The 12,734-nt window shown below is 45.9% G+C and overlaps 2 protein-coding genes across 2 annotated transcripts in view; one reads left to right on the forward strand and one right to left on the reverse strand.

The window, feature by feature from the left end:
* kank1a (KN motif and ankyrin repeat domains 1a) overlaps positions 1–12,734 on the forward strand; it is a 205,278-nt gene that overhangs the window by 61,233 nt on the left and 131,311 nt on the right.
* Positions 1,523–6,569, reverse strand: LOC123727157 (extensin-like). The gene is made up of 3 exons (XM_045695263.1): positions 6,419–6,569; positions 2,048–2,205; positions 1,523–1,819 (listed from the first exon to the last, which is right to left on the reverse strand). Exons 1-3 carry the CDS (start codon positions 6,567–6,569, stop codon positions 1,523–1,525), a joined length of 606 nt encoding a protein of 201 aa, XP_045551219.1.

Below are 12,734 nucleotides of genomic sequence, written 5' to 3' on the forward strand. Positions count from 1 at the left end.
GTGGCTTGGTGAGGGGTCTGGAGGTTTGGTTAGGGGCTTGGTGAGGGGTCTGGAGGCTTGGCTAGGGGCTTGGTGAGGGGTCTGGAGGCTTGGCTAGGGGCTTGGTGAGGGGTCTGGAGGCTTGGCTAGGGGTCTGGAGGCTTGGCTAGTGGCTTGGTGATGGGTCTGGAGGCTTGGTTAGGGGCTTGGTGAGGGGTCTGGAGGCTTGGTTAGTGGCTTGGTGAGGCGTCTGGAGACTTGGTTAGGGGTCTGGAGGCTTGGTTAGGGGCTTGGTGAGGGGTCGGGAGACTTGGTTAGGGGTCTGGAGGCTTGGTTAGTTGTCTGGAGGCTTGGTTAGGGGCTTGGTGAGGGGTCTGGAGGCCTGGTGAGGGGTCTGGAGACTTGGTTAGGGCTTGGTGAGGGGTCTGGAGGCTTGGCTAGGGGCTTGGTGAGGGGTCTAGAGGCTTGGCTAGGGGCTTGGTGAGGGGTCTGGAGGCTTGGTGAGGGGCTTGGTGAGGGGTCTGGAGGCTTGGCTAGGGCTTGTTGAGGGGTCTGGAGGCTTGGCTAGGGGCTTGGTGAGGGGTCTGGAGGCTTGGCTAGGGGCTTGGTGAGGGGTCTGGAGGCTTGGCTAGGGGCTTGGTGAGGGGTCTGGAGGCTTGGCTAGTGGCTTGGTGAGGGGTCTGGAGGCTTGGTTAGGGGCTTGGTGAGGGGTCTGGAGGCTTGGTTATGGGCTTGGTGAGGGGTCTGGAGGCTTGGTGAGGGGTCTGGAGGCTTGGTCAGGGGCTTGGTGAGGGGTCTGGTGGCTTGGCTAGGGGCTTGGTGAGGGGTCTGGAGGCTTGGTTATGGGCTTGGTGAGGGGTCTGGAGGCTTGGTGAGGGGTCTGGAGGCTTGGTTAGGGGCTGGGTGAGGGGTCTGGAGGCTTGGCTAGGGGCTTGGTGAGGGGTCTGGAGGCTTGGCTAGGGGCTTGGTGAGGGGTCTGGAGGCTTGGTTAGTGGCTTGGTGAGGCGTCTGGAGACTTGGTTAGGGGTCTGGAGGCTTGGTTAGGGGCTTGGTGAGGGGTCGGGAGACTTGGTTAGGGGTCTGGAGGCTTCGTTAGTTGTCTGGAGGCTTGGTTAGGGGCTTGGTGAGGGGTCTGGAGGCCTGGTGAGGGGTCTGGAGACTTGGTTAGGCCTTGGTGAGGGGTCTGGAGGCTTGGCTAGGGGCTTGGTGAGGGGTCTAGAGGCTTGGCTAGGGGCTTGGTGAGGGGTCTGGAGGCTTGGTGAGGGGTCTGGAGGCTTGGCTAGGGGCTTGGTGAGGGGTCTGGAGGCTTGGCTAGGGGCTTGGTGAGGGGTCTGGAGGCTTGGTTATGGGCTTGGTGAGGGGTCTGGAGGCTTGGTGAGGGGTCTGGAGGCTTGGTTAGGGGCTTGGTGAGGGGTCTGGAGGCTTGGCTAGGGGCTTGGTGAGGGGTCTGGAGGCTTGGCTAGGGGCTTGGTGAGGGGTCTGGAGGCTTGGTGAGGGGCTTGGTGAGGGGTCTGGAGGCTTGGTGAGGGGTCTGGAGGCTTGGTTAGGGGCTTGGTGAGGGGTCTGGAGGCTTGGCTAGGGGCTTGGTGAGGGGTCTAGAGGCTTGGCTTGGGGCTTGGTGAGGGGTCTGGAGGCTTGGTGAGGGGCTTGGTGAGGGGTCTGGAGGCTTGGCTAGGGGGCTTGGTGAGGGGTCTGGAGGCTTGGCTAGGGGCTTGGTGAGGGGTCTGGAGGCTTGGTTAGGGGCTTGGTGAGGGGTCTGGAGGCTTGGTGAGGGGTCTGGAGGCTTGGCTAGGGGCTTGGTGAGGGGTCTGGAGGCTTGGCTAGGGGCTTGGTGAGGGGTCTGGAGGCTTGGTTAGTGGCTTGGTGAGGCGTCTGGAGACTTGGTTAGGGGTCTGGAGGCTTGGCTAGGGGCTTGGTGAGGGGTCGGGAGACTTGGTTAGGGGTCTGGAGGCTTGGTTAGGGGCTTGGTGAGGGGTCTGGAGGCTTGGTTATGGGTCTGGAGGCTTGGTTAGGGGCTTGGTGAGGGGTCTGGAGGCTTGGTTAGGGGCCTGGTGAGGGGTCTGGAGACTTGGTTAGGGCTTGGTGAGGGGTCTGGAGGCTTGGCTAGGGGCTTGGTGAGGGGTCTGGAGGCTTGGCTAGGGGCTTGGTGAGGGGTCTGGAGGCTTGATGAGGGGTCTGGAGGCTTGGCTAGGGGCTTGGTGAGGGGTCTGGAGGCTTGGTGAGGGGCTTGGTGAGGGGTCGGGAGGCTTGGCTAGGGGCTTGGTGAGGGGTCTGGAGGCTTGGTGAGGGGTCTGGAGGCTTGGTTAGGGGCCTGGTGAGGGGTCTGGAGGCTTGGCTATGGCCCAGGGGTCACGGGCTAAACGCTGTTTCCTCTAATAGGAATAGAGCTGTGATCTAAGGTATTAGCTGTCTAATCTTAGCTGTAACCCCCCGGGCTGTTCTGCTAGGCTGGGGAGGCCAGGCTCATAGGCTATAGTACACAGTGTTACTGCTACAGCTGCTACCTGCATGCTGTCTGTCTGTGGGAGAGGAGAGAGGCAGAATGAGACTTGCAGGTAGGAGGAGCTCAGTGTTCAGTTAGAAACGTAACATTTGATAAGAGTATTGTTTTGATGGTTGACTGAATTTGTCATGTTTGTTAGTAGTATCTAACTTTGTAAGTACATATCGGACTCTTGCAAGAGTGCAAAGGCAGTTAACCAGCTAGCACATAATGTTTATATGTTAAATGAATGACTAAACTTCATTTTTAAGCCCACGTTTTATCATAATTATTTATAAAAAAGATCTGTCTGCTGTATTTTGCAGAGGGTGCACACTGACTTAACCAGGCAAAGAGTACCCCACCTATTCTCCTTACCCAGCAAGCACAACTTTCTGAGAACCACAGGTTTATTACAGCTTGGTGAGAGTGTGGTTGTCCTATGGTTTTTCTGCATACAACCTTCCCACAACTTCCTGTTGCTTGGCTTTGAAACATTCTCAGCACATTTAAGGAACATTTCTTTTCTAAGTATTTCATTACATTAACAGAACATTTCCTAAAAGTTCAAACGTGGTTACATTTAATAAAACATTTGGTAATGTTCTTGGAACGTTCTCCAATTGATTTGACGTTGGGAATGTTCTCCAATAGTTCAGAGAACGTTAAGAAACAACGTTCTTCTGTGGGAATTTCAGTACTTGCAGCATAACGTTTCCTACAGGTTTCCTCATGGTTCTATTTAAAGTCATGTTCTCAATTTGTTCAGAGAACGTTAAGAAAACTTTCAATAAAAACACAAGAACTTTAGTAACATTCTAAGAATATTCTAGAGAACATTCTAAGAATGTTATTTAAAAACATACATTCCGTTCTCCGCATCAACAAAACTCTCTCCTCTAATTGGTCACACTTGATCATAATGAGCGCTTGTTTCCTTTTAAATGGGGTCTGTTTTAGTAGACTAAAATGAACAGCTTTGTATTAGGAAAAAAACATGGCATGCTAGGTCCATCCTGGTGCCGCATTGGACTAATTCCATGGATAAAGAACACACGGTTATACGTTAGAATCTCACTGATGCCGTGTCACAGTATAAAATAAATGTGTTTGCATGATTAATGCTTAAGGAAAGGACACATGGAAATTCATATCTGTGCTTTGAGTTAAACTCAAAATATTCTAGCAGTGTTATTAAAAGTCTTATTGAAACATTATTGGACATTTTAAGGAAGTTATTGAAAAACCTCCAAATAACTTATAATTTCAATCTCAGAGTGTAAATAGAAACCTCCCAGGAAAACTTTTTCAAGGAACCGGAGTGAAGCATTCTCAGAACCTCCCTGCAACCTTAAAATAAATGTTCCCAGACAGAGCCAAATGTTCACTTCTGTTCTCAGAACGTTTAAAAAACATTGGCTTCATTCCCACAACCAATAGAGTACCACAGTATGAGTCATAATACCCATAAAACCTAGCAGTCAAACAGAGAAATGGTTCCAATATTTTTTCCACTTAAAATAAGGGCTGCGTTTCATGTAAGCTTATCCTGGTGTAACGTTTTGGTGATCTTGTAAATCTCTGTAGGACAAGGTGACTTTTATCAATTAATTCTCCCGTATTTACCCCCCAAAAATGAAATGCTAATGTGGCTATCATAAAGAACTACAAATGCCATGATGCTCTGGATGAGACTGCCAAATCGAGACAAAGGTAAGAATCTCTGGATTAACTATTTAATGTTAACTAAATGTAGTAATGAATAAATTGGCTACGTTTTTAGAAATGTTTATTCTGTGAACTGTCTTGTGTAAGTCTGAAATTGACACAATACCTGTTAGCCAAGGGGTCAGCTAGAGATGACGTTCAGGAGCGTGCTGGGATTTGTAGTTTTGCATGATGTCTACTTTGATGCTAATTTGCATTCTCGAATCTGAGAGTAAATAGAGACGAATATATTGATCAAAGTCACCTTGTCTGAGAGATATTTACATGGTTATTAAAACATCATGCCATGGTAAGCCTATACGAAACACAGCCCTTATTTTAAGTTTTTCTCCCTATGGGGAAAAATGTATGGTGGAAAACAAATGAAACCATTTCCCTGTTTTAACCACTAGGTTTTATGGGTATTATGATACCTCCACTGTGGAGCTCTATGTTCAACCAAAAACATATTTTACCACGACTTCCAAGGAACCAAATGTGCTAGCTGGGTAGTTTACGCATTCCCTCGAGAATGTTCCCCTAATCTAGTTTATATGACTCGTTCTAGAACTTAGTGCAACTGAAAGCTCCTTCATCTTTGAAATATTATAATTAGCTCTGAAATGTGACCTGCCATGCTGGTATATTTAACCAGGACTCTTAGTTTGAGTCTATTTTGAAGTGGAAGTACATTTGGACCGAGGCTACATGCATATACTGTAGGTTTAAATATTGGCAAACATTTATTCAGCTACAGTTGATTACTTTGCTCTATTTACCTTTTTTAAATTATGCAACAGGTTTGAAACGGTTTGCTTAGACAATGTCTATAAATGTCCCTGATCAGCTAAAGTGGTCTAGTTCACCGATGTTTTTATGGCTACATACGGTTAAACGTTTTAGTGGCAAACCACTTCAAAATGGCCGCTTTATTATGACTCGGTCAGCCATACGTTGTTTTGCTGGTAAAATGGCAGTTACCTAAAGCCTCTGACTGCCATGTTAGCTTTTCTCCCATATGTCACCCGCTAACTGATACAATAATGAACTTTCCTTTTTAAGCCCTTCTACTCAGATTAACCAGTCAGGTGACTCACTATGCAGGTTTATCTTCTGATGTTGACCACCTGCTTGGTTGAATTAAGATTTCGATTCAAAAAGAGTTTATTTAAGAAAATGTATGTGCATGTGAGAGTGGCAGCAGGCCTATTTTAAAGGTTCTCCTCCCTCCTTAGGTGTGTATACGAACAACCCATGGAGCAGGAAACCTTGGAAACCTTGGAGATTATTGGTCAGTCAAGTGTGTGTGTGCGTGTGCGTGTGCGTGCGTGCCTGTGTCTGTGTCTGGTGGTATGTTTTGGGGAGCATCTCTCTGTCCAGTAGCTCCTCTTTCCCTCTCCTTTCACCCTCCTCTGCTGCTTTACAGTTTATATAGCTTTTCCACAGTCACGGGTCATTTCCCACAGTCACGGGTCATTTTCCACAGTCACGGGTTATTTTCCACAGTTGTCCAGTAACCTCTTTGTACACCCCACAAAAGAGTGATTTGTGATTGGTCCTTATCTCTGGGCACTAAAAGCCAGGTTGAATTCTTGTCCTGTCTGTTTAGGCTCTAAAGATCTGATCCTGCCTATCTGAGAGACATAGGCTGTGAAGACCTGGTTAGAATCTGTGCTTGTTTGGTCAATGCTTTAAGGGAGTAGAGCTAATTATCTCTTTGGTTTGCTTGCCTCCCCCTAGCAGGGGTAAACAGCTCTTTGTGTTGGTGGAGTGTTTGATCTTTCAGTTTTGCTCTCTGGTTTCATCCGGAGGGTAAGCTTCCTTGCAAATGCTCTAATAAACCTCTTATTAACTGGAAAATTAGCTCTGCCTGATCCTTGGTGTGAGGAGTGAGCTGAGAGTCGGGAAGCAAGTTCAGGGAGTGTTTTAATAAGTAAATGAAACAATTAACATGTAACACAAACAACGCACCGACATGAAAACAGAGTCAATAACACCTGAGGAAAGAACCAAGGGGAGTGACAGATAGATAATCAAGGAGGTGATGGAGTCCAGGTGAGTCATGAGGTGCTGGTGACAGGTGTGCAGGATAATCAGCAGCCTGATGACCTAGAGGCCGGAGAGAGAGTATACGTGACAGTACCCCCTCCCCAACGTATGGCTCCAGCCGCAGGACGCCGTCAGAGGGGATGAACCCGTGGATCAGGAGCGGACTGGTCACCCCTGCTGATGCGCAGGATACTATCACACCAGCTGGGGCGCGGGAACCTGACAGACCGGCTGGGGCGCGGGAACCTGTCGAGTCAGCTGGGGCGCGGGAACCTGACAGACCGGCGGAGGCAGGGGAGCCCGGCGATCCGGCGGAGGCATGAGTGCCTGTAGCGGTTCCCGGATCCGACATCTTTTACTCAGACACAAAAAATAAAATAAAAAAAACACTCCCTGATGCTTCCCTTAGGTGAGGTGTTATTCTGTAACGAGTGAGCTGAGAGTCGGGAAGCAAGTTCAGGGAGTGAGTGTTTTAATAAACAAATGAAACAACAACTCACCGACATGAAAACATGTTGGTGCGTTGTGAGTCAATAACACCTGTGGAAAGAACCAAGGGGAGTGACAGATAGATAATCAAGGAGGTGATGGAGTCCAGGTGAGTGTCATGAGGCGCAGGTGCGCGAGACGATGGTCACAGGTGTGCGGGATAATCAGCAGCCCGATGACCTAGAGGCCGAAGAGGGAGTTTATGTGACACTTAGAATGAGTTTTTCCTCAACAATGTGCTAGAACATGTTGGAAGCACCTTTGGCAGCGATTACAGCTGTGAGTCTTCTTGGCTTAGTCTCTAAGAGCTCCGCACACCTGGATTGTACAATATTTGCCTGTTATTCTCGTCAAAATTCTTCAAGCTCTGTCAAGGTGTTGGGGGTCATGGCTACACAGCAATTTTCAAATCTTTCCATAGGATTTAATGCAGATTTAAGTCAAAACTGTAACTAGGCCACTAACAAACAGTGTAGATTTGGCATTGTGTTATAGGTTATTGTCCTGTTGAAAGGTGAATTTATATCCCACTGTCTGGTGGAAAGCAGACTGAACCAGGTTTTCCTCTAGGATTTTGCCTGTGCTTAACTCTATTCCATTTATATTTTATATTATATATATATATATATATATCTTTTTTTGTATAAATATATTCCGTTTCTTTTTATCCTGAAAAACTCCCCTATTTTGATGATGTCAAGCATACCCATAACATGGTGCAGCCACCACCATGCTTGACAATAAAGAGGCAACCAGTGATGTGTTGTGTTGGATTTTCCCCAAACATAAGACTTTGCATTTAGACCAAAAACTTCCGACTTCAACTGTATATACAGAGAGTACCAGTACCAGATCAATGTGGAGCTATATACAGGAAGTACCAGATCAATGTGGAGCTATATACAGGGAGTACCAGATCAATGAGGAGCTATATACAGGGAGTACCAGATCAATGTGGAGCTATATATAGGGAGTACCAGATCAATGTGAAGCTATATACAGGGAGCACCAGTACCAGATCAATGTGGAGCTATATACAGGGAGTACCACTACCAGATCAATGTGGAACTATATACAGGGAGTACCAGATCAATGTGGAGCTATATACAGGGAGTACCAGATTAATGTGGAACTATATACAGGAAGTACCAGTACCAGATCAATATGGAGCTATATACAGGGAGTACCAGTACCAGATCAATGTGGAGCTATATACTGGGAGTACCAGTACCAGATCAATGTGGAGCTATATACAGGAAGTACCAGATCAATGTGGAGCTATATACAGGAAGTACCAGTACCAGATCAATGTGGAGCTATATACAGGAAGTACCAGTACCAGATCAATGTGGAGCTATATACAGGGAGTACCAGTACCAGATCAATGTGGAGCTATATACAGGGAGTACCAGTACCAAGAGAGTACCAGTACCAAGAGAGTTGGCCCGAGAATTGAACCCCGTGGCACCCCCATAGAGACTGCCAGAGGTTCTGACAACAGGCCCTCCGATTTGACACACTGAACTCTATCTGAGAAGTAGTTGGTGAACCAGGCGAGGCAATCATTTGAGAAACCAAGGCTGTTGAGTCTGCCAATAAGAATGTGGTGATTGTAATAAGGTATTTGAGGTAGATATGTAAATGAAGGCAGGGTAAAGAGTCTTTAGGTGCCTTTTGGCAAACTCCAAGCGGGCTGTCATGTGCCTTTTACTGAGGAGTGCCTTCCGTCTGGCCACTCTACTATAAAGGCATGATTGGTGTAGAGCTGCAGAGATGGTTGTCCCTCTGGAAGGTTGTCCTTCTCGAGGAACTCTAGAGCTCTGTCAGAGTGACCGTCGGGTTCTTGGTCACCTCCCTGACCAAGGCCCTTCTCCCCCCGATTGCTCAGTTTGGCCGGGCGGCCAGCTCTAGGAAGAGTCTTGGTGGTTCCAAACTTCTTCCATTTAAGAATGATGGAGGCCACTGTGTTCTTGGGGACCTTCAATGATGCAGACATTTTTTGGTACCCTTCCCCAGATCTGTGCCTCGACACAATCCTGTCTCGGAGCTCTAAGGACAATTCCTTCGACCTCATGGCTTGGTTTTTGCTCTGACATGCACTGTCAACTGTGGGATCTTATATAGACAGGTGTGTGCCTTTCCAAATCATGTCCAATCAATTGAATTTACCACAGGTGGACTCCAATCAAGTTATAGAAACATCTGAAGGATGATACATGGAAACAGGATGCACCTGAGCTCAATTTAGTCTCATATGAAAGGGCCTGAATACTTATGTAAATAAGATATTTTTGTTTTTTATTTTTAAGACATTTGCAAACATTTCTAAAAACCTATTTTCTCTTTGTCATTATGGGGTATTGTGCTATACCATAACAAAATGTGGAAAAAGTCAAGGGTTCTGAATGCACTGGGAAATGTATATACATTGAGGGAAAAAAGTATTTGATCCCCTGCTGATTTTGTATGTTTTCCCAAATTATCAGTCTATAATTTTAATGGTAGGTTTATTTGAACAGTGAGAGACAGAATAACAACCAAAAAATCCAGAAAAACGCATGTCAAAAATGTTATAAATTGATTTGTATTTTAATGAGGGAAATAAGTATTTGACCCCTCTGCAAAACATGACTTAGTACTTAGTGGCAAAACCCTTTCTTGTAATTGGCCACCAGGTTTGCACACATCTCAGGAGGGGGCAGTACAGAGCTGTTGTCAAGGAAGTGAGTTTGTGTTTATACAGGATGATCAGCCCCCACCTACCTTCAACCAATCATGTCAATGTGGAGCTATACAGAGCCTTCCACATTGTTACAACATGGCGATGCGGTACAGAGCTCCATTTGGCCTCTGCGTCACACCCTCCACATGGAGCCTCCGACCACATTTTCATATCAAGCATTCATTTGTTTTTAGTCTTGGCCTCCGCAATGGATTAGTTTACTGAAATGGAAGCAAATACATTGCTCAACTAAAACAATCGACCAACAGCCTAACGACTAAACGGTCAACTAATCAGTCAGTCACAGAGCCCTAATATATAGTCTGTGTGTAGGGTAAGTCAAATCAAAATCCAATTTTATTAGTCACATACGCCGAATATAACAGGTGTAGACCGTACTGTGAAATGCTTACAAGCCCTTAACCAACGATGCAGTTTAAGAAATAGTAGAAAATTAAAATAAAAAGTAACACAATAACAAGGCTACAGTTGAAGTGGGAAGTTTACATACACTTTAGCCAAATACATTTAAACAAAATCTTTCACAATTCCTGACATTTAATCCTAGTACAAATTCCCATGTCTTAGGTCAGTTAAGATCACCACTTTATTTTAAGAATGTGACATGTCAGAGTAATAGTAGAGAGAATGATTTATTTCAGCTTTAATTTCTTTCATCACAATCCCAGTGGGTCAGAAGTTTACATACACTCAATTAGCATTTGGTAGCATTGCCTTTAGATTGTTTAACTTGGGTCAAATGTTTCAGGTAGCCTCCCACAAGCTTCCCACAATAAGTTGGGTGAATTTTGGCCCATTCCCCCTGACAGAGCTGGTGGAACTGAGTCAGGTTTGTAGGCCTCCTTGCTCGCACACACTTTTTCAGTTCTGCCCACAAATGTTCTATAGGATAGAGGTCAGGGCTTTGTGATGACCACTCTTTTAGTCCTTAAGTCATTTTGCCACAACTTTGGAAGTATGCTTGGGGTCATTGTCCATTTGGAAGACCCATTTGTGACCAAGCTTTAACTTCCTGACTGATGTCTTGAGATGTTGCTTCAACATATCCACATAATTTTCCTTCTCATGATGCCAGCTATTTTGTGAAGTGCACCAGTCCCTCCTGCAGCAAAAGCACCCCCACAACATGATGCTGCCACCCCCGTGCTTCACGGTTGGGATGGTGTTCTTCAGGTTGCAAGCTTCCCCCTTTTTCCTCCAAACATAACGATGGTCATTATTGCCAAACAGTTATATTTTTGTTTAATCAGACCAGACGACATTTCTCCAAAAAGTACGACATTTGTCCCCATGTGCAGTTGCAAACCGTAGTCTGGCTATTCTATGGCAGTTTTGGAGCAGTGGCTTCTTCCTTGCTGAGGGGCCTTTCAGGTTATGTCGATATAGGATTCGTTTTACTGTGGATATAGATACTTTTGTACCTGTTTCCTCCAGCATCTTCACAAGGTCCTTTGCTGTTGTTCTGGGATTGATTTACACTTTTCGCACCAAAGTAAGTTCATCTCTAGGAGACAGAACACGTCTCCTTCCTGAGCGGTATGACGGCTGCGTGGTCCCATGGTGTTTATACTTGCGTACTAGTGTTTGTACAGATGAACGTGGTACCTTCAGGTGTTTGGAAATTGCCTCCCAAGGATGAACCAGACTTGTGGAGGTCTACAATTTTTTGGGAATGATTTCTGTTGATTTTCCCCATGATGTCAAGCAAAGAGGCACTGAGTTTAAAGGTAGGCCTTGAAATACATCCACAGGTACACCTCCAATTGACTCAAATGATGTCAATTAGCCTATCAGAAGCTTCTAAAGCCATGACATAATTTTCTGGAATTGTCCAAGCTGTTTAAAGGCACAGTCAACTTAGTGTATGTAAACTTCTGACCCGCTAGAATTGTGATACAGTGAATTATAAGTGAAATTATCTGTCTGTGAACAATTGTTGGAAAAATGACTTGTGTCATGCACACAGTAGATGTCCTAACCGACTTGCCAAAACTATCGTTTGTTATCAAGACGTTTGTGGAGTGGTTGAAAAACGAGTTTTAATGACTCCAACCTAAGTGTATGTAAACTTCTGACTTCAACTGTATGTATAGGTTAGTCAATGTGCTGTTAGCACAGGTTAGTTGAGGTAATTTGTATATGTAGGTGAAATGACTATGCATAGATAATAAATAGCAAGTAGCAGCAGTGTAAAAACAAAAGGGGTTTAATGTAATAGTCCGGGTGGCCATTTGATTAATTGTTCAGCAGTCTTATGGCTTGAGGGTAGAAGCTGTTAAGGACCCTTTTGGTCTTAGACATGGCGTTTCAGTACCGCTTGCCGTGTGGTAGCAGAGAGAACAGTCTGTGACTTGGGTGACTGGAGTCTTTGACCATTTTTTGGGCCTTCCTTTGACACTGCCTAGTATATAGGTCCTGGATGTCAGGAAGCTTTGCCCCAGTGATGTATTGGGCCTTACGCACTACCCTCTGCAGTTGCCATACCAGGCGGTGAATCAACCGGTCAGGATGCTCTCGACGGTGCAGCTGTAGAACATTTTAAGGATCTGGGGACCCATGCCAAATCTTTTAAGTCGCCTGAGGGGGAAAAGGTGTTGTCGTGCCCTCTTCACAACTGTCTTGGTGTGTTTGGACCTTGATAGTTTGTTGGTGATTTGGAAACCAAGGAACTTGAAACTCTCGACCCACTCAACTTCAGCCCTGTCGATGTTAATGGGGGCCTGTTTGGAATTGAGTTTCCAATGATCAACCTTGAGATGTGTCTACCACTTGATTGGAGTCAACCTTTGGTAAATTCAATTGATTAGGCATGATTTGGAAAGGCACACACCTGTCTATATAAGATCCCACAGTTGACAGGGCATGTCAGAGCAAAAACCAGTCCATGAAGTCAAAGGAATTGTCCGTAGAGCTTCGAGACAGGATTGTGTTGAGGCACAGATCTTGGGAAGGGTACCAAAACATTTGTGCAGCATTGAAGGTCCCTAAGAACACAGTGGCCTCCATCATTATTAAATGGAAGAAGTTTGGAACCACCAAGACTCTTCCTAGAGCTGGCCGCCCAGTCAAACTGAGCAATCGGGGGCGAAGGGCATTGGTGAGGGAGGTGACCAAGAACCTGATGGTCACTCTGACAGAGCTCCAGAGTTCCTCTGTGGAGATGGTAGAACCTTCCAGAAGGACAACCGGAAGCCACCCCTCAGTAAAAGGAACATGACAGGCCGCTTGGAGTTTGCCAAAAGGCCTAAAAGATTTGGTATACATATTAGTTCAGAACAGTGGTTT

This window comes from Salmo salar, chromosome ssa15 (assembly GCF_905237065.1).
Source record: "Salmo salar chromosome ssa15, Ssal_v3.1, whole genome shotgun sequence".
In the NCBI taxonomy this organism is placed as follows: Eukaryota; Metazoa; Chordata; class Actinopteri; order Salmoniformes; family Salmonidae; genus Salmo; species Salmo salar.

Excerpts from the sequence above, each read along its gene's own strand:
- LOC123727157 (XM_045695263.1), bottom strand. The coding sequence starts at position 6,569 with ATGTCGGATCCGGGAACCGCTACAGGCACTCATGCCTCCGCCGGATCG. Across the intron at positions 2,206-6,418 it reads AGGTTCCCGCGCCCCAGCTG|CCCCTCACCAAGCCTCCAGA; the intron begins GTGTGATAGTAT and ends CCCCTCACCAAG. Across the intron at positions 1,820-2,047 it reads CCTCACCAAGCCCTAACCAA|ACCCCTCACCAAGCCCCTAG; the intron begins GTCTCCAGACCC and ends CCAAGCCTCCAG.